We start from the raw sequence: 24,445 nt of genomic DNA on the forward strand, positions 1-24,445 counted from the left end.
AAACAACATGATTATATTAAATAAAGAGATGGAAAACGATGATAATAGAATCAAAAATAGCCAAATTAACATGATTATAATCTAAATCGTATTTGTATCGTTGTGTGTTGAAATTCAAATTATAGTGGCAAATTGTGTAAATTTTATTAATTTTTCAGAATTATATAAAAATACGAGAAAGTGTACAACACTCTACGCTAAAAATAATTAATATAAAAAAATTATCAATGGGTAAACTATACCTATCTGTAAACAACGATATCGGGCACTAAACACACAAGAAATCTTCTCGTGCTCAAAAAGAATCTCGATAGCTTTTTTATGTAATAAATAGGTATCAAAACTTTAAATGAAACACTAGATTGTTGTACACTAGGATTCACATATCTTAAATTAGAATTAAAAGAACACCAAAAATAAACTAATACAAAAATAGCTTTTGGAAGAGCCGGGCATCGATTCTTGTACAGCTCTGTTCAGATTTAATGCGGATCGTCCGCTGTTAGCTCCGACATGACCTTGGTACTGGAAGAAGACGGAGACATCTTTTGTTTCTATTCAATTCGATTTCTGAGACTAAAGGAAGTTACCCTCTTCCTTAACCCAGGTAAAATCGTCCCAGTTTGATGTGGGCCGAAGAATGGATCACCCTTTTTTTAAATGTGTTGATTTTATTTTATTTCAAATCTTTTTTGATATTTTTAAGAACAACAAATACACGATTTCTTATATGTTCCTCTAATAAATGATTTTAGTGTATTTCTATAAATAAAACGTCAGATAAAAATCTCAGTAATATAATTAATATAATATAAAACTTATAAATAAAGCTTTATGAAACTCTCCTTCAAATTTTAAATATAATTATTCAATATCAAAATTACGTGAATGCAATTTGTCCGTTTTCCTAAATACAATGCGTCGTGTTCCTGGTCAACGAGAGTCAGGTTTGACTACGAGGCGAGCAATTATTGTACTTCATCAAGAAGGAATAGATAAACGGGAAATTGCCGAACGTGTAGGTTTATCAGTAAGATTTGAAGAAAATGGGAAAGTTGGCCTTATAACATCTAGATCAGGCCTAAGACTTATTCTTAATAATGCTCAACGAAGGGGAATACGTCACCGCCAATCCATTTACAACGTCCACAATCATCAAGGATTTAATTCGATATATTTTTGATATCATCAGTAAAAACCTTGTATCCAGAAGGGATCATCACGATTGTCCAAGACAATTCACCCGTCCATTCTTCAAGAATTATTCATGATTGGTTTGACGATCATAATGAGATTAGGCGAATACCCTGGCCAGCGCGGTCACCTGATCTTAACCCAATCGAAAATCTATGGGTTTTGATGGAAAAACAGTTCAATAAATATACCAACTTTCCGATTCGCAACTACTTATTGTGATTGCTTATACTTATTTATTTTCTTAATTTTTAAACTAAAATTAGAACTAAAACTAGAACTAACACTAGAAACTTTCGGGTTTTGCCGTGCGTCTTTTAATAAAAGGTTTGACGTTTCGGATGCCATGTTGCAACCTTCTTCAGAAACTGGTTCGAAGTGACACGTCAAACCTTTTATTAAAAGACGCACGGCAAAACCCGAAAGTTTCTAGTGTTAGTTCTAATTTTAGTTTAATTCACACCGGCCGTGAAAGCCTTCGTACTTATTGTAGCGTACAAAAAAAAATTAATAATCAAAAACTCAAAACAAAACGCCACGAAAAACAAGGTGCCGGCAATCTCAGTAGAGAAGGGGTGGATTTCTTTTTTTTTATAGGGCGCCAGTGGATCTACGATAGTATTCCTTGTCTCAATGCCAATCACAACAGGACCCACTCTGAAGTGAAAGTGAATGGCGAAAATCAAAGAAAACAAAACGGACAATAATAATAATAATACTCTATTAAAAGAATTTAAAAAAAAAATAAAGTAACTTTTCGTGCAAGTAAAAAAAAATAAATAAATCAATTATAATAATAATCATTCAAAAACTATAAGAAACAAAAATTTAATTTAACCAAAGTTTACTCGAGTTAACTGTGATCTTACAAAAACAAAAAAAAATAAGAAAATGAACTAAAAATAAACTAAACCAAATAATAATAAATAACCAATTATTTCAGGTAAGTATAAAAATATCAAACATAATTCTAGGTAAGTAACAATAAACTGTTCTATTTTTTTTTTTTTTATATATTTTTTCCTTTTTTTTTTTTTTTTATCTCAAACTTTATTATATTAAATTATATATTTAATTCAATATTTTTCTCAAAATATATATAGCGTTCATATATTTGAAAAACACGCTTTTTTTGTTTGTTAACAGGTTACGAAAAAGACGACTCGACGAATGTTCCGAGAACGAGAAAATTAAGTAATCTGACCTTGAAAATTCTGCACACGCTGAAAATTTTACTTTCCCGATGATAATTTTTTTTATCCGGAAAAGTCATACAATCTTGGGAACGACGGTTTTTAACGATGTTCGCCTGTTGGATTGACGGACCGAAATCGACAGGTCGTAGACGGTAAAATTTAGACCAAAAATAAATATCCAATACAAGAAGCGTCTCACTTCACGCACGAAAATTTATTAGAAGCACGCGTAAAAACGCAAAACGTGGTTTGAAAAATCCTCCCAAAGGAGTACCGACGAAAATTTGCAAAAACCAACAAGAATTAATCGTCGAAAAAATTCACTATGAGACCCACAATCCCAAAATAACTTCGGAGGGAACTACTAAACCCTTAATTTGGTCTCAACGTAAAAAAAACGCACGCGGATGTTAATAAAATTTAAACCCTCGTCGCTAGCTCAACGCTTCAACCACTTCTCCAAAATCTCTACGTTTTCAAGAACGGCCCGCCGCGTCAAACCCGTTCCGCCAAAAAACCACGATCCGAAAATTTAAGAAAATTTAACCCCTCATCTATATGTAACCCTTCAAACATATTCAAAATAAATAACTTTTTTCCAAAAAAATTTCGCGTTTTCAAATTATTTCAAATAAAACCGTTACAAATTATTCTTAATTTTTCTTTGTGATTCAGTCATCTTGGCCATAAATCACATCACCCCGCTAGCCTGTTCGGAACTTTTACAACACTACAGAGCAGGTAAAACCCAAGGTTTATATATTAAAGGTTGTCTAAGTACCTATGCTGCAATACTTTGATTTAGTTTGTGGGCGAGGGGCAAGAGCAGAAGTGTTTCGTGACGTAAGCGATCACGGATTGCGCACGCAACCTTATGGCCATGTGGTACTCCATGCATTTGTTTAATTTGAATTACTTGGCGGTATTATTTTCCACATGTGACGTAATGCGCAGTATGGTTGCGTACGAATCTAGACAACCTCTTATATATAAACCTTGGGTAAAACCTGGATTGAATGCCTCGTGAACGTAGGTCGTTTCTAGTACAATTTTATGCCTCTAGAAGCGGCTCTTTTCGCATTATATCTGAACAGAACTGTACCTCCCCTATGCTAAGCGAGCGCTCTACCGTCTGACAATGAGTTACGCCCCCTCTTTTAAATCAAATAATAAGTGTTCAATTTCCAAATTTATGTCAACTACTATTGAAATGTATATGATTGGTTGCTTAATACATTCAATAAAATTTCTACACATTAAAAGTAGATCATAAGAGGTTTGGAGTTGAACATTTTTTTCTTAGCCTAACGAGGGGGGCGTAGCTCAGATGGTAGAGCGCTCGCTTAGCATGCGAGAGGTACCGGGATCGATGCCCGGCGCCTCCAACTCTTATTTTTCAATAAAAAATTATTTTTCCTGAAATTGTCATGTAATGTTGCAATCGCAAGGTTGTTTGGATAGAAGAATGTTTATCATTTCCAAATTCTGTAACTTTTACAGAGTCGTATATTTTATCTATAAGAATACCCCACAAAAAATATCTAGACGATATAAATCTGGTGATCTGGCAGAACAGGAAATCGGATTACCATCGGCCTTGAGATCCATCGATCAGTATAATTACGATTAAAAACTTCAGGCTAATCCATCATTTTCCAACTAGAAAAAATTTGTATTTTTGAAATTGATTAACTATACCATAAACTAACCCATTAAAATAAATTGAAGTTATTTTAAATAAATAAACCAAGAGTGTTATTCAGATTTATAGAACTCCCGAGAAACGTAACAATAGTAATAAAACGGTAAATTGATACGAAATGCAGAATATGAGTAAGTACTTTGATAAAAACCACTGAACAGCTATTCTATCGGTGTGTAACTGTGAGAAATTGTAATTTACTGATACTATTTGTGGTTCTTAAAGTGATATATTAAGAGGTAAAAAGAATTCTTAAATTATTTATTTCATTATCTAATCTTAGATCCGGCATCTTATTATTTTTATTTGTTTCAGATACATACCTATGGCGCAAACAGTTCAAATGAATGTTATCTGAAAAAACGTTAAAATAGTAGGTAGGTAGATAAGAGTTTATTACTTCGATATTTGCTTTAGTATCATAGATACAATGAACGCAATAACAACCATACCGATACTTTTGACGTTTACAATCAAATCGGCAAGTATTTATTTCAAGTTACGTTAATTCAAATCGAGAAATAATCATATAATTTTATATTCTTTGTAGGTGCTTTCTTGTAATCATTTTACTGAACCCGATGACTACAGAACGAATTTTTATAATTTCATGGAATCTTTGGAAGTGTTAACATTTGACACATCCTGTCCTAATCTACTCTCGAACAATTTAAAAGACACAATATGGGATTATAGAAAAGAGCTTTATTGTAAATACATGGACCAGCTAATCGATTGCAAGTGTAAAACGAACGAAAACGATTTTTTGAACTGTTTATCGAAAATTCGAACTGAAATGAAAGCGGACGTTAACGAATTTCAAAGTAAGATCTCTCAATGTAATGAAAACTTTGAATTACTCGTACCAGATTGGTGTGGAAATGTATAGAAGATTAATTCTGACGAGGTAGAAAAGGATAAGTATTTACAATTAATTTATTTTCGATACTAGTATTGAATGTACCGTAAAAAATAAATAAACTAATTTGAAATAAATGTAATACTTATTTGTTTTTTTGATATTAATACTTTGGGATAAAAATATTTACTGGTATTAATTATAATTGGTAGGATAAAATCTTAAGAAAATTATTGCGTCGAATTTTTCTCTTTCAAAGACTCATAATTTCTAAATATAAAGGATAACATTGGTAGTTCGAACATCAAAGACAAAAATACACATTTAATCTAAATTTATATATACACATCCTCTTTGTTCTTAATCTTGGAATATAAATAGTGCCGCAATAACAATACATTCAATATAACCTAAACGATTATTTAACAAATTATGGTTCTTATTTAAAGCATACTGGTCCAACATTGAATCCAAACGCTTGATTTGAATTTCCATAATCTACTGGATAAAAATCGACAATAGGTAATTGGTTCAGCTTCGGAGTTCGTATCTCAAAAACAGTTTCACTTTTACTTTTCCTAGATTTACATCCATCGAAAACGATGATTGGTTTAATCGCTTGATAAGAAAATTCTTGATCGTTTTCTCCTAATAATTTTATAGACAAGTCGTGTTTACTTGTTTTTGTATTAAACCAAGCCGCGCTATTCATACACGTGTACGTGAAGTTTTGGTATGCATTTTCGGAAAGCAGACGAAGAAATGTCATTTGTACCAAGCCAACTGTTTCATAAGTAATTTTAAATCCACCGCGTAAGTTCGAATACCAATCATTTTTATTGTTGTTCTCTTTTCTCCAGGGAATATTTGGCATCTTGGCGCTATGAACGTCGGGAAAAACGCAACTTTCGCCTTCCGATGACATGTTACAATAAACATAAATTGCGTCGTCTATCATTCCTAAGTTTGGATCTATCCAATACCAACCGTCAAGAAATTGCGGGTGGCCATAATACAAATCTCTGCAAGTTCTAACTGGGTTATCTCTTGTACCAACTGGTTTCCTAACTCGCTCCAAATCTTGCCTCATCGAATAAATACTGCTATACATATCCAAAAATTTCAAACTGACGTCCTCTTTATTGTAACCGTCTTCGTCGTCAACATTTGCATCGCCAGGATTTCCAGTTGTTGTGGTAACAATATCTTCATATTCAGTTCTGAAAAAATCGAAAATATTTTAAAATACAATCAATATTTATAGAAAATCTAACAAATTATAATGATTTGTCCCAGAGGAAAATAAAAACAAGTCATACATCAACTCTTCTAGACTTCTTCTTCTTCGTGCTGGAGGTCCTTTATCGTAGTTTCCACTTTGCAATTGAAACAAAAGCTCTGGTGGTACCAAAGGCATATCAGCAGCCGGTCCGGGCGGTCCGGGAGGACCCACGGGACCAGGTTCTCCTTTCAATCCACCGATTCCTTCAGACCCTTTAGGGCCAGCAGGCCCTTCTAATCCAGATAACCCAACAGGGCCATCGTTTCCTTTCAGACCTGGTGGGCCAATCGGTCCGATGTCACCTTTTTTGCCTTCAACTCCTTGTGGACCTTTTTCGCCCCTCTCCCCCTTTTCACCCGCTTCGCCCTTCAAACCCTGGTGGCCCATTTCTCCGCGATGACCTTTCGGGCCTCGTTTTCCGCGATCTCCTTTTTGACCACGAGGACCAGAAGAACCAATTAGACCAGCTGATCCGGGAACTCCCGGTGTACCCGGTGGACCATTATCGCCCTTGAAAAATGTTATAAAATTAATTCTTAATAATTTTGAAAATAATCTTTACAGCTTGGCCTGGTGATCCTCTTGGACCAGTTGTTCCTTGCGAACCTGGAATTCCTTGAACGCCAACGGGTCCCATAGGGCCTGGGGGACCTGAGGCTCCTTTATCACCTTTTTCTCCTGGTAGCCCAGTGTTGCCTTGTACTCCTGCGGGTCCTTCAGAGCCAGGTTTTCCAGGGGTACCAACTGGACCCATTTTTCCCGGTAAACCAATCTCTCCAGGAAGGCCAGGTTCTCCAGGTTTACCGTCTTCACCTTCTTTACCAATATCTCCCTTAACACCGACTCCTCCAGGTTCGCCAGGAGGGCCTGGAAACCCTGGTGGACCGGCAACTCCTTTTGCACCTTCCGGACCAATAGCACCGCGAGGCCCGATCGATCCAGGAAGACCCGGCTTTCCTTCTTCTCCTTTTTGCCCCTGAAGACCGCGCTCACCCTGAAATAAATATAAATAAATGTACTATAGTTTCCCGGTACTGGAAGTTCGTATTCCATATAATATGTATACCTGTTTTCCTTCGGGTCCTATTGTTCCCATCGGACCCGGTTCTCCTCTATCTCCTTTTATTCCTTGTAAACCCTCGGGTCCAGTAGCTCCTGGTGAACCTTCTACTCCTTTTGTTCCTCTAGGTCCTTGTTCTCCCTGCGATCCTGGAGCACCAGGTGGGCCTTTTTGGCCAAGATCTCCTATTTCTCCTTTAATTCCTGGTGGACCTGGTAATCCTTGAGGACCTGCTGGTCCAGCAGTTCCCTGGATGCCTATTGGACCATCTTCTCCTTTAATCCCTTGTCGTCCAATTTCACCAGGAGGACCTCTTTCTCCGATAGGACCGACTGGGCCAGGTTCACCTCGTAATCCTTGAGGACCTGATGACCCTTCTGGGCCCTATAAAATTCGACAAATACAAATATAATCTTGATCGTTTTTATTTTATTTACGCTTTCTCCTTTTGAACCCTTAAATCCTTTCTCTCCAGGTGGCCCGATGTCACCTTTATCACCGTCTTCCCCCGGAGGTCCAATTGGCCCGGGTGCTCCTGGTAATCCTCTTGCACCGGCTATACCATCGCGTCCCATAACACCGGCGGGTCCAGGTTCTCCACGTTCTCCTTTCGCTCCACCAGATCCTGGAGACCCGGATGGTCCTTTTCTTCCATCGGCACCTGGTGGTCCATCTTTACCAGGTTCTCCTTGTTGTCCCTTGTCTCCACTAGGTCCTATTAACCCTGGTGGACCATTTTCACCTTTCAAACCGGGAATGCCCTGATAAAAATAAGAATAAAAAATAAAACATCCAACGACTTTAGAATAAATATCATATGCACCACGATGATACTATTTATTTTCAACCATTTCAAAAAATAAATACTGTTAGAAATAGATATACTTACTGGCAATCCATTCATTCCCCTTTCTCCTGGAAATCCCGGCAATCCACTCGTTCCAGGTGATCCTGGTTTTCCTGCAGGACCTGGTAGGCCAGGACTACCTTCTTTTCCCACTTCCCCGGGTAATCCCGATTCGCCTGGAATTCCCGGACTTCCTGGTGTTCCTGGTTCCCCAATTGGGCCTGGCTCCCCTGTAGGTCCTTGAGGTCCAACCACTCCGGGTGCACCCGGAGATCCTGGCGGACCGCTGTCACCAGGGGCTCCTCTTTCTCCCGGTGGTCCGGCTATACCGTCTTTTCCGTTCAGTCCGGGAGATCCAGTGGGCCCCGCGAATCCACGTGGACCTTCTGGGCCTTGAACTCCAACTTCTCCTTGAGGACCTGGAGGTCCAGGTTGACCAGTATCTCCTTTAGGACCTGGCTGTCCTTCTCCTCCGCGCCTGCCTCTTGAACCACGAAAGCCTCGAGGTCCGGTTTCACCGCGTTCACCTGGAATTCCAGGGTGACCCTGGATAAGATTGGACAAGTATCCGTGAAAAAGATTAGACATAATTTTGAATAACTTACTCTTTCTCCCTTATCACCTGGTGACCCTACTCTTCCGGTGGCCCCTTTATCTCCTTTTTCACCGGGATTTCCTGGATACCCAGGAAATCCCTGAATGCCAATCTTACCTTTTTCACCAGAAGGACCTATTGCCCCTGTTTCTCCTCTAGGTCCATCGTATCCCTGAGAGAGTCTTAATATATTAAATTTGTTTGCGGCAAAAGACATTACATTACTTTGGGTCCCTCTGGCCCTTCTAAACCTGATGCACCAACACTTCCTTGTACTCCAATATCACCTTTACTACCAGCTTCCCCCTTTTCTCCTTCAGGGCCCTTGTCTCCTTTGTCACCCTTATCTCCTTGTTGTCCTCTTTTTCCTTCATCACCTTTAGGTCCTCTTCCTCCAGGAAATCCGATCGAGCCAACTGAACCTTGAATACCTTGATCTCCCTTTGGACCGGGTATTCCCGGATTTCCCGGATGTCCTGGCAAACCTTCTGATCCTGGTAGACCGGGAATTCCGGGCTTTCCTTGCGGACCCTTGAAGGAAAAGAAAGAATAAGCTGAATAATCATCTAAAATGTTAATTTTACTTATTTACAGCCCAGAACTTTTGAAATATAATTGCTTTAGCTATTATACATACAATAACTAGGAAGTTGCTTAAGAACCGCACATTTTTTTAACTAAAAAAAGTTAAACGGTATTGTTCGGTTGGCATTGTTTGCTGTACTGTCGGATTATTTTGGTTAGTTATGATTCTTTTCGGACTCAAGATCCACGTGAGATGTTTAAAATCACAAGATTTTTTTTTTGAGAATTAAAATTATACAAGTTTGATTCAACACCAACACTCTTATTTGAAAGGAATAATTTTTCTCCCAAACGACTTATGTTTTCGAGATTCTTGTTTATATACTTTACTTAACTAATACATATTGCTACCTTAAACAATCGCACAATTTGTGTAAATCAACTTTAATCAGACTGTAGCAGTAAATTAAAAATTCACCATGATTCCTGGGGGCCCTAAATGTCCCTGTGGTCCCGGTGAACCCATAGATCCAGCCGGTCCAGTTTGTCCAGGTGCACCCGGTTGTCCAACCGGCCCTTGGCTGCCTTTAGGCCCAATAGGCCCTTCATTCCCTGGAATTCCTGGGCTGCCAGGCATTCCTGGAAGCCCTCTTGGTCCTGTAAATCCTCTAGGTCCCTAAACATATTTAAAGGTTACAAACAAAAAAATTGTTATTATGTTTATTGTTACCATTTCTCCTGGCATTCCTGGCAATCCCGGGGGACCCTCTTCCCCTTGCATTCCTTCATGTCCAGGCATTCCTTTCTCTCCTTGTAAGCCAAGATGTCCTCTTTCACCTTTATCGCCAGGAAGACCTGGTAAACCAACCATGCCTTGTTCGCCTTTTGTTCCAGAAGGTCCAGAGAGACCTCTATCTCCATCCCTTCCTGGTCGACCTCTTCTACCTTCACGTCCCGGATGTCCTATCGGACCTCTTACACCTCGTGGACCCTAAAATATTGTTCTGGCTAAGAGAATGTTTAACTATATTAAATATTTTCATACCGGTTCGCCAATTTCACCAGGTTCTCCTTTAGTTCCTTCTGCGCCTGTTGGCCCTTCCGGTCCGGGAAGTCCAGTCAAGCCCATTGGACCTTCAGTTCCCCTCATAGACATCTTCAAAAAGGATATCACGTACTTTAAACAGTCAAGAAATTGTGGATGGATTTTCTCGTCAAGATACTCACCATGTGTTGAGCTAACATTTGTCTTAAGGATTCCGTTTGGCTATCTGGACCTTTATCATTTCCTTGAACGTTCATCTAAGAATTCATAATAAAAATATTTTACAAAAAAGAAATTTTACATTTATTTACTGGAAGCATGAAAACATTTCCGGGCGGTCCAGGACTTCCTGTCACTCCCGGATAACCGTCCCTTCCCGAATCTCCTTTTGGACCCGGATTTCCCGGTAATCCTGGAGGTCCAGGATAACCACGCGGACCAGGTGGACCTCTGTTAGGGTTGTAAGGATAATTTGGAGAGTAGGGACCATTATTTGAATCGGTTGGAGAACTTTCATATTCCGGCAAATCTGGAAGATCTAGTGTTTTTTCTGATGCGTTAGTGACTTCTGGTTGTTCGGTCATATCAATATTTTCATCAATTTCAGTTGTGGTTCCTTCAGCAGTTTCCGTAGAAAATTGTGAATAATCAGGACCAATTAAACTACTTCCAACGCCTTGTAAATCCTTATCCTTCGTACTTAAATCATGTTCCATATTATCTATGTATCCTACATTTTGATTAAAATTTTTAAATTCCGTTGAATTTCGTTTCTGGTTGAGATGCTCTAATTGAACATTTCCATTTAAAAGAAATTCGTTTCTTTGTTCAAACAGATTATTCTTGTTTCTAAGCATTTCCTGATTCAGTTTTGAGTTGACAATGTCAAAATTACTGTTATTCTGAGCAATTATATTCAGTCCTCGGTTAGATTCTGTTTCTACATTTGAAGAAAATTCAATATTTTTAATATTGCTTCCATGATTCGATAAATTATTTAAAGAGTTACTCGAAGAAGTCTTGATCTTAGCATCAATATTATTGCCATGATTTAATAAATTATTGCTTGATGAAGAACTAGATGAACTACTGTAAGATGTTGTATAATAAGAAGTTCCACTACTTGAACTTGAAGAGTAACTATAAGAACCGTTCGAAACAATACTTCCATCGTTCGTTAAAACTGGGCAATTAGGTGCATGTATCGTGCAAATTTCGTATGCTTCATCAGGAGTTGGTGCAATTTTCAATAATTGAATATCACCCTAAGAAAAATGTATAAAAAATAAGCCCCAATTAGATAGGATTTTCATTATAACAAGAGAATCTCTCAACCGATTGTAACGATCAATATCTTATTCGAAAGCTTACTCCTTAATCAATCCACGCCGAAATAATACCCAATTCGAGTATAACTCGAATTACCCGATTCGAAATCTCTTTCGAATTCCAGTAAAACGCCAAAATATTGCGAAAGCATGCGAAAATAACACAAAAATTACCTTTTTTAGGTGGTCATAACACATAAAGGATATAATCGTTTGTCAAGATCTATATGTCATTCGATTCGCCATAGTTTTTTCTATCGAAATCACAAAATCTCAATCGTTTCGCGTTAACATTGTACAGCTCTCAGAACAACACCGTGTTCGGCTTGTTCAATCACGATTTCATTCAAAAGGTGAAAATTAGATCTTTTATAACTTTTCTCAATCTTGATAATCGAGTTCATCGTTTACGAGTGATGACCATCTAAAAAAGGTCATTTTACGTTATTTTCGTGTACTTTGGCAATATTTTAGTGTTTTAGCGGAATTCGAAAGAGATTTCGAATTGGGCATTTCCACTTTCGTGGAAATCGATTGAAAGGTTTCCTTGTTATAATCTAAATCCTATGTAATTGGGGGCTAGATAAATTAGAGGCTAACTTCGTACACAGTGATTTTGACAATTTATTTTTTATATGTAAAAAAAATGTTGAAAATGACGAAATTTATGGTTTTATTTTTTAACGATTCTTATGTCATATGATGTGGGCGTCACAGTAAAGTAGATTCATACCAAAAAAAAATGCGATTTATTCATTATTTACCACAAAAATTAAGAAAAATGAAATGACAGTTAAATTACAAATTTATGGTATCGTAAACCGAGACTACTACACCGAGGCTCCAGGTAGCCGCTCGTTTATTGTCGGTTGGGTAATAAAGCAACCGTCCAGCTTAATTTTGAGCCGGTTGAGGCTTAATGTTGAAGTTATTTTATTACAAATATAGTTTTTTTAACTTAATATTAAGGTATCTAAGGTCCACTTTTACCACCTCTTGATAAATTTATCCGATTGATAAATTGGCGCTCTTAGCCAATGAGAGCGCTTAAAACCACTGTAACCATGGTAATTATCTATCGGTTAAATTTATCAAGAGGTGGTAAAAGTGGGCCTAAATCAATTTAATAAAACCTTCTTATTAAAAAAATTAAAAGATGTGTTTGTCATTTCAACACAACATTTTTTCGGAATTTCCTAGAAACAGATTAGAGAGGTTGTTTGTTTGGAATAACATTATTTAATTCTTATGCCAAGAGATTGTTTTGTAAATTGTAACAAATGCAAAGGTGTAATTTTGACGTGCTTTTATATCTTTGGTTCAGTTTAAGTGTGATTTTCCTAGAGTTGATATTGAAGTTGTGCAAACTACTTAGTGTTCAAAAAGCCATTTACGTTTTCGAATAACGAAAAAACGGACACGATTTTAATCTACGGCGAGGCAAGGCTCAACGCTTGCTTAGCATCACAGATTTATTCGGAAAGATTTCCGGATAGAGTCACACCTAATTCAAGAACATTTCAAAGGCTTTTGGATGGCCTTAGGGAAACTGGCTCCCTTAAACCCAAGAAGAGAACTGTATTAGAAAAGGGTTCTACATACGAAATTAATCAGGCCCTGGTACTAAACCTTGTGGAAAACGATCCACAGGTAAGTGTTCGAAAGATAAGTCGTCAAGTCAATGTGAGTTACGAAGACGTCGGTTCAAAGAGTGTTGACCTCTATTCATAGATAGCACCCATATCATATCGACCTGCACTAACAATAAGAGTGACACGGCGATGACTGCTTCCATCGAGAAAGTTTCTGTGTATGGGCTTTAGAACAAGTGCATATAAATGAGAACTTCTCTCAAAATGTATTGTTTACCGATGAAGCAAGTTTTAAATCATGCGGAAATGTCAATAAGCATAACTTGCAAGAGGAAAATCAAAAGGTTTGGGCACTGAACGTGTGGGGAGGCATTATAAATAACCACTTAATAGGGCCTCATTTTTTTTGCAGAAAATTTGTCAGGAGAAATGTACGCTAACTTTATCCAAAATGTATTAGACAATTACTTAGAAGACATTCCGTTAATAAACATTGTGGATGCAATTGGATGAGGCTCTAGCCCATTACTCCAGAAATGCGATAAATGCTGTCCACCAAAAATTTCCCGAAAGATGCTGGAAGTATGCAGGACGTAACGGTCTGATTTGCTGGTGAACGCACCACCGGATTTGACACCTATGGATTTCTTCGAGTGGGGCATGGTGAAAAAAATTGTTTACCAAACAGTACCAACAACGCGAGAAGATATGCAGCAACGTATTATTGCCGCCCTTGAAGAAATCAATCGAGGGCACCTATGAGATAATGTCCAACATTCATTTAGACACCGGTTAGAAATGTGTATTAATCAAGAAGGACATAATTTCGAACATGTTATTTAAAACAAAAGAACTTTTTGTTATTAATATTGTTGTTTAATTTTCTACAAATTAGATAAAAATTTCGTCCAGGTAAAAACGGTAAACATATCTGTTAATCTTTTCAACAAAAAAATTATATTAAAATTTTAATCGACGGCACCAAGGAGATAATGTCCAAAATTCATTTAGATACCGATCACTACACACCTGGTCTACTGCTTTATTACCCAACCGGCAATAAACGAGCGGCTGCTAGTAAGGGTAGTAGTCTCGGTCGACGGTGCCATAAATTTAACTGTCATTTCATTTTTCTTCATTTTTGTTCTAAATAATGAATAAATCGCATTTTTATTGCTGTGAATTTACTTTACTATAACTCCCACATCATATAATATAAGAATCGTTAAAAAATAAAACCATAAATTTTCTTATTTTTAACATTTTTGCAAATTATTCGCAAACCGTTCAATAAAAAATTTATTTGATATTTTCACCACCTGTAGGGCCAAGTAAGGTAGCTTAATACATATGGAATTTGAGGTTTCTATCTTGAAATTTAGACGTAAAAAAAGCCGATACCACTACCGATGGGACATTCTGTATATGTATGTATATTTTTATTTTTAAAAATGTCCATGATTATTCTAAAATTCTAATTAATTATTCTATCAATGAAATATCGATATAACGTTAAAGAAGTAGCATTTTAGAATAATTGTGGACAATATTTTAAAATTATATCGGAATATATTTTACGTTGTAGAATCCACCTCCGATAAGTTCATGGCCCATTGTAATAATTCCTGAAGTAGTAAGAGTCGAAGAAGGTTTCCTTGCAAGTTTTTTACTTATGGTTGATTGACAATTACTTATCAACGTTACGGAATCACCTTTTACACTAAAAGCTAATCTATGCCACCTAAAAAAATACTTGAGAATTATGTTTATTAAATACTATTTATTTACTCGTTAATGTTAAGTGGAATATCAAAAGGTATTAAATTTCCATCTTCCGGTAAACCGTCTTGATCCTCGTAAAGTAGAGTTACTTCATTTTGGCCAACTGTCAAAGCTAATTGTTCGTCACCGTTTTCACTGTAAATTGTAAAAATTGGATTTCCAGGTCCTAAAAAAATCGAAATAAAAAAAAATCGCGATTTAAATTTTTCATTTGTATTTAGCTACCAAAAACTCTGGTTACAAATAGGATTGAAAAATCTTTCGGAAATCCATGCGGAAATAAATTATTTGTGCTCAGTAGAATTTGAGATTTGTCGCTTAATTTAAACCCAAAATCGTTTTCAATTGTATTATTGCTATTATTAGAAAAACATCTTCCGGGAACTTTTTTTAGTTCAAATGGTTCGCTAATAAGGTCAGCATGATTTAAGAGGTCCACGATTTCTTCTAAAAAAATATCCAGAAAATTAAATGTTAGAACTAAGATTAATAAATGAGTCTTACTTTGTCCAGAAACTGTTTGAAATACAAATATTTTTAAACAACACAAAAGCCAGAAATGTTTAAAAATGGCTTCTTTAGCCCATTTATTGTAGAACATGATTTTTCCTAATAATTATCTAAAAATTAGTAATACTTCAATTGAACCAGCATTTTTACCAATTACTGGTTTAAACGTGTATTTGATCGTGTTTCTGTTTATTAGAAAAATAAATTCAATTTTAGTAAACTGTTTGAAACCAATCCCAACACTGACTTTCCGTAAAATTATATTATGTTTTTTCTTAATAATTACCTAGTGAACTCTGGAAACCGTCCCCATATCCTTTCAAAACAAATAATTTTCACTTTTGAAACACCGGAACTGTTTTCTCTTTAAAACAGCATCTCTTTGCCAATTTTATATGACGAACCAGTATTACACTTTCGATCACGTTCTGTGCCACAAGAAACTGTTTGTGTGTAAAGATCTCTCCGGGAACGATGTTTATGTTAAACAGAACGGTAACTTTTAAATTGTGTTCGACATTATGTGTGCCTTCTTTTAATGATGACATTACCAAACGCGACTCAAAAAAAAGGAGTAGTTAAACTGTTGCCCAGCAGTTCAATAAGTAAAACGCGTGCACCAATTGGGATCGAGATCTTACGCAATTCGGTTCAAGAAGAGAAGAGTTATCGACCTTTTAATTACTTTTATGTCTAGTTGGATTTTTTTAAAGCGATAAAGAATGATTTTCATTTAAATTTTCTATATTAATAATCTTAAAATATAACTAAAATCTGTTAAAGTGGTAATATAGGTATTTAATTTATGAAATTAAAAACAAATTTTCAAGTATAACTAGTACACAGAGCATCACTTTATCGTATAACACTTATTTTAACAATATAGAGATTTTGTTTTATCATTCGCAAATTTTATCATCACAAATTATCACAAATTTTATCATTCGGGAAAACGGTTTTCACAAACTTCTTTTATGTTACATCGTTATATAGTCTTGATGGGTCTAAAAATTCTGTGTAATTAAGCTATCTAATATAGAACATTTGAAATAGTTTGTTCAAGAAATAAGCCTATATTAAGTTGACCTATATGTTATATACGATTCTCGTTGAAGACTCTGTAGATGGTATGTTAATATTTTTGTAAAGTGACCTAAATAACTTGATATAAACATATGTTCCTTCAATTAGGTGTTAAGAGAACGATGATTATGCGCTTTAATGAATATTTATTGCCATTGACGTAACGATGCGTAATGAATGTAAATATTATGCGTTATATGTAGTGATATTATCGATATCACTACATATAACGATAAGGTGATTTTTTAAGGCGGAAAACAAAAAAACTCAAAACAACGTTTGCTAAACTCTGTCATAAACTCTACAAAGGCGTACATTTATTTCAATTTATACTGGATTTGGGACCCTCAAACCGTATATGTAATTATGTAGTCCATCAAAATCTCGAGGTCGAATTTTTGCTCGGTAACATTACTTTTTCTTGAACTAAAATTAGAACTAAAACTTTCGGGTTTTGCCGTGCGTCTTTTAAGAAAAGGCTTGACGTTTTGGATGCCATGTTACAACCTTCTGCAGAAACTGGTTCGAAGTCACTTCGAAGAACTTCGAAGAAGGTTGCAACATGGCATCCTAAACGTCAAACCTTTTCTTAAAAGACGCACGGCAAAACGCGAAAGTTTCTAGTTTTAGTTCTAATTTTAGTTCAATTCACTGCGGCCGTAAAAGCCTTCGTATATACTTACATATATTATGTATTACTTTTTCTTTCTTCTAATGTGAGGTATATATTTATTTTGTCATATTATCCAGTTCATCAAATGTAATTTCTAGGATTCTTAAACAAAATATTTATGTTTTGCGTTCGACATAAATTTGAAACAGATAGAATTCTGGTAATTGTTATATTCAAGTTGATTCGTAATAAAAAATTATTGATAAAAATGCATCGGCCGGGAATCGAACCCGGATCGCCCGCGTGGCAGGCGAGCATTCTACCATTGAACCACCGATGCTGATGTTTATACGCACTTCCAATTCCAACAAATTTAATTCTCATTTTTAAATACAATAGTAATTAGATAATATGAACTACATAATCAAGTTATACAGGCTAATTCACATAAGAACCGACACAGAGCAGGGACATTTAGAGGACAATAAATTAAGATGATTTAACGCAACTTATCTCTATACTAAGTTATACCCCTGAGGAGTTACAGGCCTTCAAAGTTGGGTCTTGAGAGTTTAAAATATACAATATCTTTGTAATACATTAAGCAAGAGAAACCAAATTTCGTATACGTTTTGAGTGTACCAAGGGTATTAATAAGGCATTTCAAAGGGTTGATTAAGGGATATGGTACCTAGCCTAAATTTTTACAGATTTTTTTAACCTTTCGACGGAGTTAATACATAATTACTTCATTTCGTATGGAATTTAATTCTAAAACACTTTTTATTTTTATTACTTTTTAAAAAACTTTGTTGTTTTCATAAAAAACTCAAATAACTAAAGACATGTATTTCGTTAATCTTGTTTAATATCAACCAAAAATTCAGTAGTTAGCTATGAAATTGTACGTCAAACTTCACAAATAGGTTATACAGATATTTGATTTTTTAGTTGTTGCTTACTGTTTATGTAAATGACAAGGCTCTACCGGGTGTCCCTCAAAAGTGGCTCACCCCCATATTTTTCTTTATTATTGGTGATATAAGAAAACCATTTGGAATGCATAGTTAGGTCGCTAAAACGGATTATTACGACATGAAATCATTTTTTTTGTACTTCCGGTTATACCGGATGTGAGTACTAATTTCGCTATTTTTTTAAATCTATAATTTTTTTTCTTCACTTGCGTTGATAGTATAATTTCACATAACTTTTACTTGAAAAAATTTTCACGATCGCTTATAATTTCTGAAAAAAAAATTATTTTCGTTATTTTATAACGTTTTAGTACCTTCGGAAAATGTATTATGTACAACTTTTGACGCATATTAACCTAGCTACGGTTAATAGTATAAACTACGTTATGTCCCTCTTGATTTGCTATTTCTCCAGCAGTGATCACTGCTATGCTTTAGTCAGTGGTTCTTTTTTAATAATGGTGTAAATTAACAGTTGTATTAAATTAGTTTTAAAAGAAAAACGCGATCAAACAATTAAGTTTAATTCAATTATTTTGATTTTTTATTTTTTTCTTTATTTTTTGTTCTTTTACACTAAATGTTCTGTAGCTGATAGTAACTTACAATGTCCATTGTACATTATAATTTGGATTGTTTACTTTATTTTGGTTAAAACCTCTCAGATCACCTGACCTCACATCTTTAGATTCTTTTTATGGGGCAAAATCAAAAATGAGCTGTATAATACACCAGTAAGGTCTCGTGAGGTATTAGAAAATAAATCGAGTTAGAAATTGTATTACCTAAATATCTCCGCAGGAATAACGTCGAGTCGTTAGATCGACAATACGCAAGATACAATTATGTCAAAATCGAGGCAGGAGCATTTTGAAAATTTAGAAAATTAGTTTTTTTGAACTTACAATTGAATTAAATTTAATTGTTGGATAGCGTTTTTCTTTTAAAACTAATTTAATACAACTGTTAATTTACACCATTATTAAAAAAGAACCACTAACTAAATCATAGCAGTGATCACTGCTCGAGGAATAGCAAATCAAGAGGGACATAACGTAGTTTGTACTATTAACCTAGCTACTATGCGTCAAAAGTTGTAATACATTTTCCGAAGGTACTAAAACGTTAAAAAATAACGAAAATAATTTTCTTTTTCAAAAATTATAAGCGATCGTGAAAATTTTTTCAAGTAAAAGTTATGTGAAATTATACTATCAACCCAACTGAAGAAAAAAAAATTATAGATTTAAAAAAATAGTGAAATTAGTACTCACATCCGGTGTAACCGGAAGTACAAAAACAATGATTTCATGTCGTAATAATCCGTTTTAGCGACCTAACTATACATTCCAAATGGTTTTCTTATATCACCAATAATAAAGAAAAATATGGGGGTGAGCCACTTTTGAGGGACACCCGGTATAATCTATTTGTCAAGTTTGGCGTACAATTTCACAGCCGATTACTGAATTTTGATGTATAATTTGGTAACCAATTATACATCAAAATTCGGTTATTCTTGGCTACTATGCTATTTCTATCATTTATTTAAATTTGAAGTAATTAAACTTTAAAGTAATTTTTCTCGAAAATGTTCTTATGTAACCAATATTAATATTGACTGTACTAGATTCAGAAAAAAATCCTCTTTCATATTCAGTAACACAAATGGGGGATTGCCATTTAAAAAAATTATCGATGATGTCATAACTCGTTTAAAAATGACGGAAATAATTTGAAATCTACACTAAAAAATTGCAAAACATTAAAATCTTTAGACCCTTTTCAGGGATCTTTCCATAAACCGTTTATAATGATTTTATCGCCTATATCCGCTACTTTACAGACACACTGACCATTGTAATCTGGTTACTTATGATGCGGACGGTATACATACTACACATATTACTGCTCAGTTTTTTTTATCTTAGGCACTTGTTCTTGGCTTTTAAACGCTTTTGGGATCACAAACGTTTATATCTACATCATATTCTCTGGTTATATGTATATTATAGAATTTAAGAGAAAACATCATCCTACACAATCATTAAAGAAACACAATATTTTCTTTAACAAAGAAATATAAAAAATACACATTAAAAAACGAATATGTTAAAAATAAATGTATTTCCGTAAAAATTACGATATCGATTATGCCATATAAAATACATTGTCCAATCCTTTTTTTAGTTTTTAGTATAGCAATTTATATTGTTGACAGTAATTTATTAGAGAAAAACAGTGATGATAGTAGATATAAGTGGGTAAGAAGTGAGAGTATTTTCAAAAACGTGAAACCGACCTACGTGATTCCTGAAAATGTTGTAATTCCTTTAATTCGATGTCCTGAAGTTTTTCATTATCGGTTTGCTAACGAATTTGGAGGTTTCTTTGGCGTCATAACGATTCAAAAACCGTTGGACATTGAAAAGATTGAAGTACAGTTAAATATGAGTTTAGAAAGAACACTGGATTCAACTGTAAGTTTATTTGAGATTCAATAATTGGTTGACTTTTATTTCAAACTTGTTTTTTCAGAATAATTTAAAAATGATACTGTTAACAGATCAGGAAGACATTCCCACCACGGATATAATAAGTTGGGCCGTAATATTTCCATATCAAGACCTGTTACCTGACTTGGTTTCAGTTCAGTGCAATAATCGAATTATTTGCCGGAATAACGTACGTAAATATCTAAAAATATTTATGTAAGATTAAAATAAAGTTTTAAATATTAGGTTAACCTAGGTAATCCGGGAAATACTCTTTTTAAACTATCCATTCGAGCCGAATTGGATATGAATCAATTAGGTAAGGTCATATTACAACGGATTATATCTCGAAAATTAATCAAAACAAATAGTAAAAGCGGTAATTTTTGTTGTTAGCGTAGGACAACGAGATCTGTCTAAGTTATAAAGGTTCCACGTGTTCCTACACATTTTCGGCATTGAGCCGAGATCGTTTGTACAGAATCCAGCTTAGAATTTTTTCTATGATTGAACATTGATAATCTCTTAATTGGGTTGTGCAGCTTGACAAATCTACCTTATTTTTCATATGCAGCGTTATTATAATTTTTTAAATCCAACCCCATAGGTTTGATTGTTATAGATATGAAATATAAATAAAAAAGAAATCGTATCTCAAGAATGAATTATATCTCAATTCATTCTGAAATTCATCATGAAATAAAGAACATTTTAAAACAAATTTCATGAAGATTTCATGTGCCATAAATAATTTCTTATTTTCCATACATCGTCTGCCAAGCTGTAGATACGTGACAAGAGTTTACAAAACTTTAACAATAATTGTTTAGCAATTTCTAAATCTAAATGGGTTACATAAAGACAATTTTGAGAAAACACTTTAGATCAGCATAATTTAATTTTATTTTCCCAATCAAAAAAATAGCTTTAACCGTTGGTAATAATGAACAGGCATTATTCAGTTTTACTTTCTATTAATAAAAACCTCAATACTAAGTTTCATACAGTTGCGGAATTCATAAACAAAAAATAATTGTTATATTCATATATTTATTTCAGTGAATAACTCTGATGAAGCTGAAATGAAGGTTCGAAAAAAGAAGAGGGTATTAACGATAAATTCAAAAAATAAATATTCCAACTACATGAATAATAATGTTAATGTATTGTTACCTGGCTATGGATATCCGCCCATATAGTTTTTGATTGCAACAATGCTTCATTTAAATGGAATAAATTTTTATTATTGTTCTTGTCTTTTTTGTTATTATTTTCATTAATCCAAAATATGAAAGTTCATTAAAGTAAAATAGTTCATCAAAATTTTAGCCTATTTTTTCCAATATTTGCACATAACAAAAACAAATAAAATTATTCAATAGTGAACACCTGTTTGTATAAAATCGTAAATTTTGCATAAACCTTCACGAAATTATAGACTTAAAAAAATACAATTGAGTACCACGAATCGTTCATACATGCCATTTACTGCCTTATTTATATTTTTTATAGATAATTGGTTTCGTGCACGTTTACTAATATGTCGATAAAAGTACGTAATATCTGTGTCTTTGATAAAAATTTGATTTTAACCTAATTATGTCTACTGTAAAAAATTACACATCGATTTTGATTTAAATTTTTAAATAAACCATCAGGCATCTTTCCCAGACTTATAAATATTATTTACACGTATTTCAGAATAAATACAGTAACAATAACCTGTTATGAAAGAGAATTAAACAAGATGTTATACCTACTTCTCCTACGTAACATTTATATGTATGCAGGCATTTACGGAGAGAAGGGATTTAGTACAATTCAATTGCGATTAACAAGACTGGCAATGGGTATTTTATTCTATTATGGATTTGGAATGCTTTATAATTTGATCAAAATTATTGCAGGTATGAATAACATAAAACAATAAATGAAGGTTATTTAAAACCTTAACATTTTAGATTCAGGTGTCTCTTTGGGTGAAAAATGTAATTGTCTCTTAGCTTGTGCTACCTACCTTATGATGTTCAGTAATTACATTTTGCTTTACATCAAAAGACACGAACATAGAACCATATTTAAAATAATACAATGTTTTGATAATTTCGGCAATCCACAAAATTTAGAACAAGAAATAAAATTCATAGATCGTCTTTGTTTCTTACTGTCAGCTTATTGTGGATTTGCAGCTTTCACTGCAACACTTGAGGGATTTCGTGAATACGAATCATGTGTAGAAGTTCGCGCAGATACCAATAGGCTAATCTATTGTGGATTTGTTGTAGAAGTATCCTATCCCTTTTATGAATTAAAAGGTTCTTTGTATTATATACATACAGTTATTCAAGCTTATATTGCTTTTCATACCTGTTTTTGTGGTTGTCAAGCGTTGATTAGTAGTATTGCTACTATTGAATTAATAATTATCCGCATAAATCATTTAAAACAATTGGTAAGGATAATAGTTGATGAAAATGAGGAAGATGAAATTCAATACAATAAGTTAAGAATATGCATTCTGTACCACATCCACATCATTGAGTATGATAAAAAAGCCGATCTTTATTTCTTTTTCTAAATTAGTGTAATTAATAGTTTAACAGGGAAAGTGAATTCCTGTTACAAAAGCGCTATAACAATAGTCCTTTTAGGATATGCCATAAATGTCGGTTGTTCGATGATTGCATTTTTTGAAGAATATTCTACGATGGCGATGCTGAATCTTGTAGGATGGACTTTTACCGTTTACCTTGTCTGTCGCTCCGGACAAAGATTACACGACAAAGTAAATATTATCATCACGTATTCTATAAATACTTTTAGTGACCAATGCAGCTGATTTTTATATTCTTAATTCAAGAGCTTATCAATTGGAGATGCATTTTTCGATCTAAACTGGTTGACATCAAAAAAACAAAAACTTAATATTCAATTCGTTATACTGAGAGCAAACAAACCTTTAACCTACGAGACTCTATGGGGACTTGGCGCTTTTCTATTTGAAACATATATGAAGGTTTGTTTATATTTTAGTTTGCTAAATCCTGATGTTTGCATGTTGTAGATAATGTCGGCAGCCTACAGATTTACAAGTTTGAGAACGGGCGTTACAAGACAAAACTAACTGCATGTTTTATTCGGGGGTAAATACACAAGAGCTTGACTTTTAATCGGATAATTTTATTTTTACACGAAAGCTTTGTTACCATGGAAATAACTCGAAATCAAAAGCATTATCTTTTGATTTTGATTGAGAGTTATTTCCAAAGGGTAACAAAACTTGAGTGAATTAAAAATAAAATTATCCTGATTTAAAATCAAGCTCGAGCGTATTTTAGGGAGATTAATACATGACAATTGCACAATTTATCGACAATTTTTAATTATTTTTGACTTAATTACACTTGTCAAAAATGTGACAGGCAAACAAAAGTATATGGTAGTCGCGTTTTTATCAGTTATAAAATATCACTTGTGATTTATTCAGTTGAAAAACCTAGGTAACTTTTATCCACTTAAAAAATTACGTTATTGGTCGAAATTTTAAACGATCATTACTCTGATTGGTTGTATATTATTGGAGTGCATTAATCAAAATTATTTTTTAGAAATTGACAATTATTTCGCAAGTCAATAACGCTATGTGTCGATTTAATCAAAAATAATTGGCATAGATGTCAAATTTTAACAGTAACAATTAATTTCGAATCTATCTAATGTTTAAAGCGAATGTTTTAAAACTTAAAAAATTGTACAGCAT

General features: G+C 34.2%; 3 protein-coding genes, 1 long non-coding RNA gene and 2 other non-coding genes across 8 annotated transcripts; 4 read left to right on the plus strand and 2 right to left on the minus strand.

The window, feature by feature from the left end:
* The first annotated feature begins 3,702 nt into the window (after positions 1-3,702).
* On the plus strand, positions 3,703-3,775 carry TRNAA-AGC (transfer RNA alanine (anticodon AGC)). Its single transcript has one exon. It is a non-coding gene; the product is annotated as a tRNA-Ala (tRNA).
* Positions 3,776-4,154: 379 nt separating this feature from the next.
* LOC111420265 (uncharacterized) lies at positions 4,155-5,093 on the plus strand. The gene is made up of 3 exons (XR_011641265.1): positions 4,155-4,331; positions 4,408-4,573; positions 4,643-5,093. It is a non-coding gene; the product is annotated as an uncharacterized lncRNA (long non-coding RNA).
* A 175-nt stretch (positions 5,094-5,268) lies between these two features.
* On the minus strand, positions 5,269-16,158 carry LOC111420185 (collagen alpha-1(XI) chain-like). 3 transcript variants are annotated; one of them, XM_071198375.1, is made up of 18 exons: positions 15,804-16,158; positions 15,512-15,627; positions 15,233-15,454; positions 15,014-15,173; positions 14,804-14,966; positions 10,617-11,570; positions 10,488-10,562; positions 10,306-10,437; positions 9,991-10,251; positions 9,739-9,936; positions 8,961-9,266; positions 8,746-8,907; positions 8,183-8,686; positions 7,731-8,054; positions 7,300-7,677; positions 6,796-7,227; positions 6,271-6,743; positions 5,269-6,171 (listed from the first exon to the last, which is right to left on the minus strand). In XM_071198375.1, exons 2-18 carry the CDS (start codon positions 15,606-15,608, stop codon positions 5,391-5,393), a joined length of 5,622 nt encoding a protein of 1,873 aa, XP_071054476.1. In that variant the 5' UTR covers positions 15,609-15,627; positions 15,804-16,158; the 3' UTR covers positions 5,269-5,390. The 3 variants fall into 3 exon arrangements, with proteins under 3 accessions (XP_071054476.1, XP_022908882.2, XP_071054475.1); XM_023053114.2 differs by having other exon boundaries at positions 10,306-10,416; positions 15,512-15,702; XM_071198374.1 differs by having other exon boundaries at positions 15,512-15,702.
* Positions 16,159-17,482: 1,324 nt separating this feature from the next.
* Positions 17,483-17,553, minus strand: TRNAG-GCC (transfer RNA glycine (anticodon GCC)). The gene has a single exon. It is a non-coding gene; the product is annotated as a tRNA-Gly (tRNA).
* Positions 17,554-19,789: 2,236 nt separating this feature from the next.
* On the plus strand, positions 19,790-21,947 carry LOC111420105 (uncharacterized). The gene is made up of 4 exons (XM_023053022.2): positions 19,790-20,670; positions 20,729-20,875; positions 20,932-21,004; positions 21,745-21,947. Exons 1-4 carry the CDS (start codon positions 20,344-20,346, stop codon positions 21,882-21,884), a joined length of 687 nt encoding a protein of 228 aa, XP_022908790.2. The 5' UTR covers positions 19,790-20,343; the 3' UTR covers positions 21,885-21,947.
* A 280-nt stretch (positions 21,948-22,227) lies between these two features.
* LOC139430768 (odorant receptor 47b-like) lies at positions 22,228-24,402 on the plus strand. The gene is made up of 5 exons (XM_071198045.1): positions 22,228-22,592; positions 22,647-23,226; positions 23,281-23,470; positions 23,546-23,701; positions 23,750-24,402. The coding sequence occupies exons 1-5, from the start codon at positions 22,433-22,435 to the stop codon at positions 23,807-23,809; spliced, it is 1,146 nt and encodes a 381-aa protein (XP_071054146.1). The 5' UTR covers positions 22,228-22,432; the 3' UTR covers positions 23,810-24,402.
* The last annotated feature ends 43 nt before the right edge of the window (positions 24,403-24,445 follow it).

This window comes from Onthophagus taurus, chromosome 7 (assembly GCF_036711975.1).
Source record: "Onthophagus taurus isolate NC chromosome 7, IU_Otau_3.0, whole genome shotgun sequence".
NCBI lineage: Eukaryota > Metazoa > Arthropoda > Insecta > Coleoptera > Scarabaeidae > Onthophagus > Onthophagus taurus.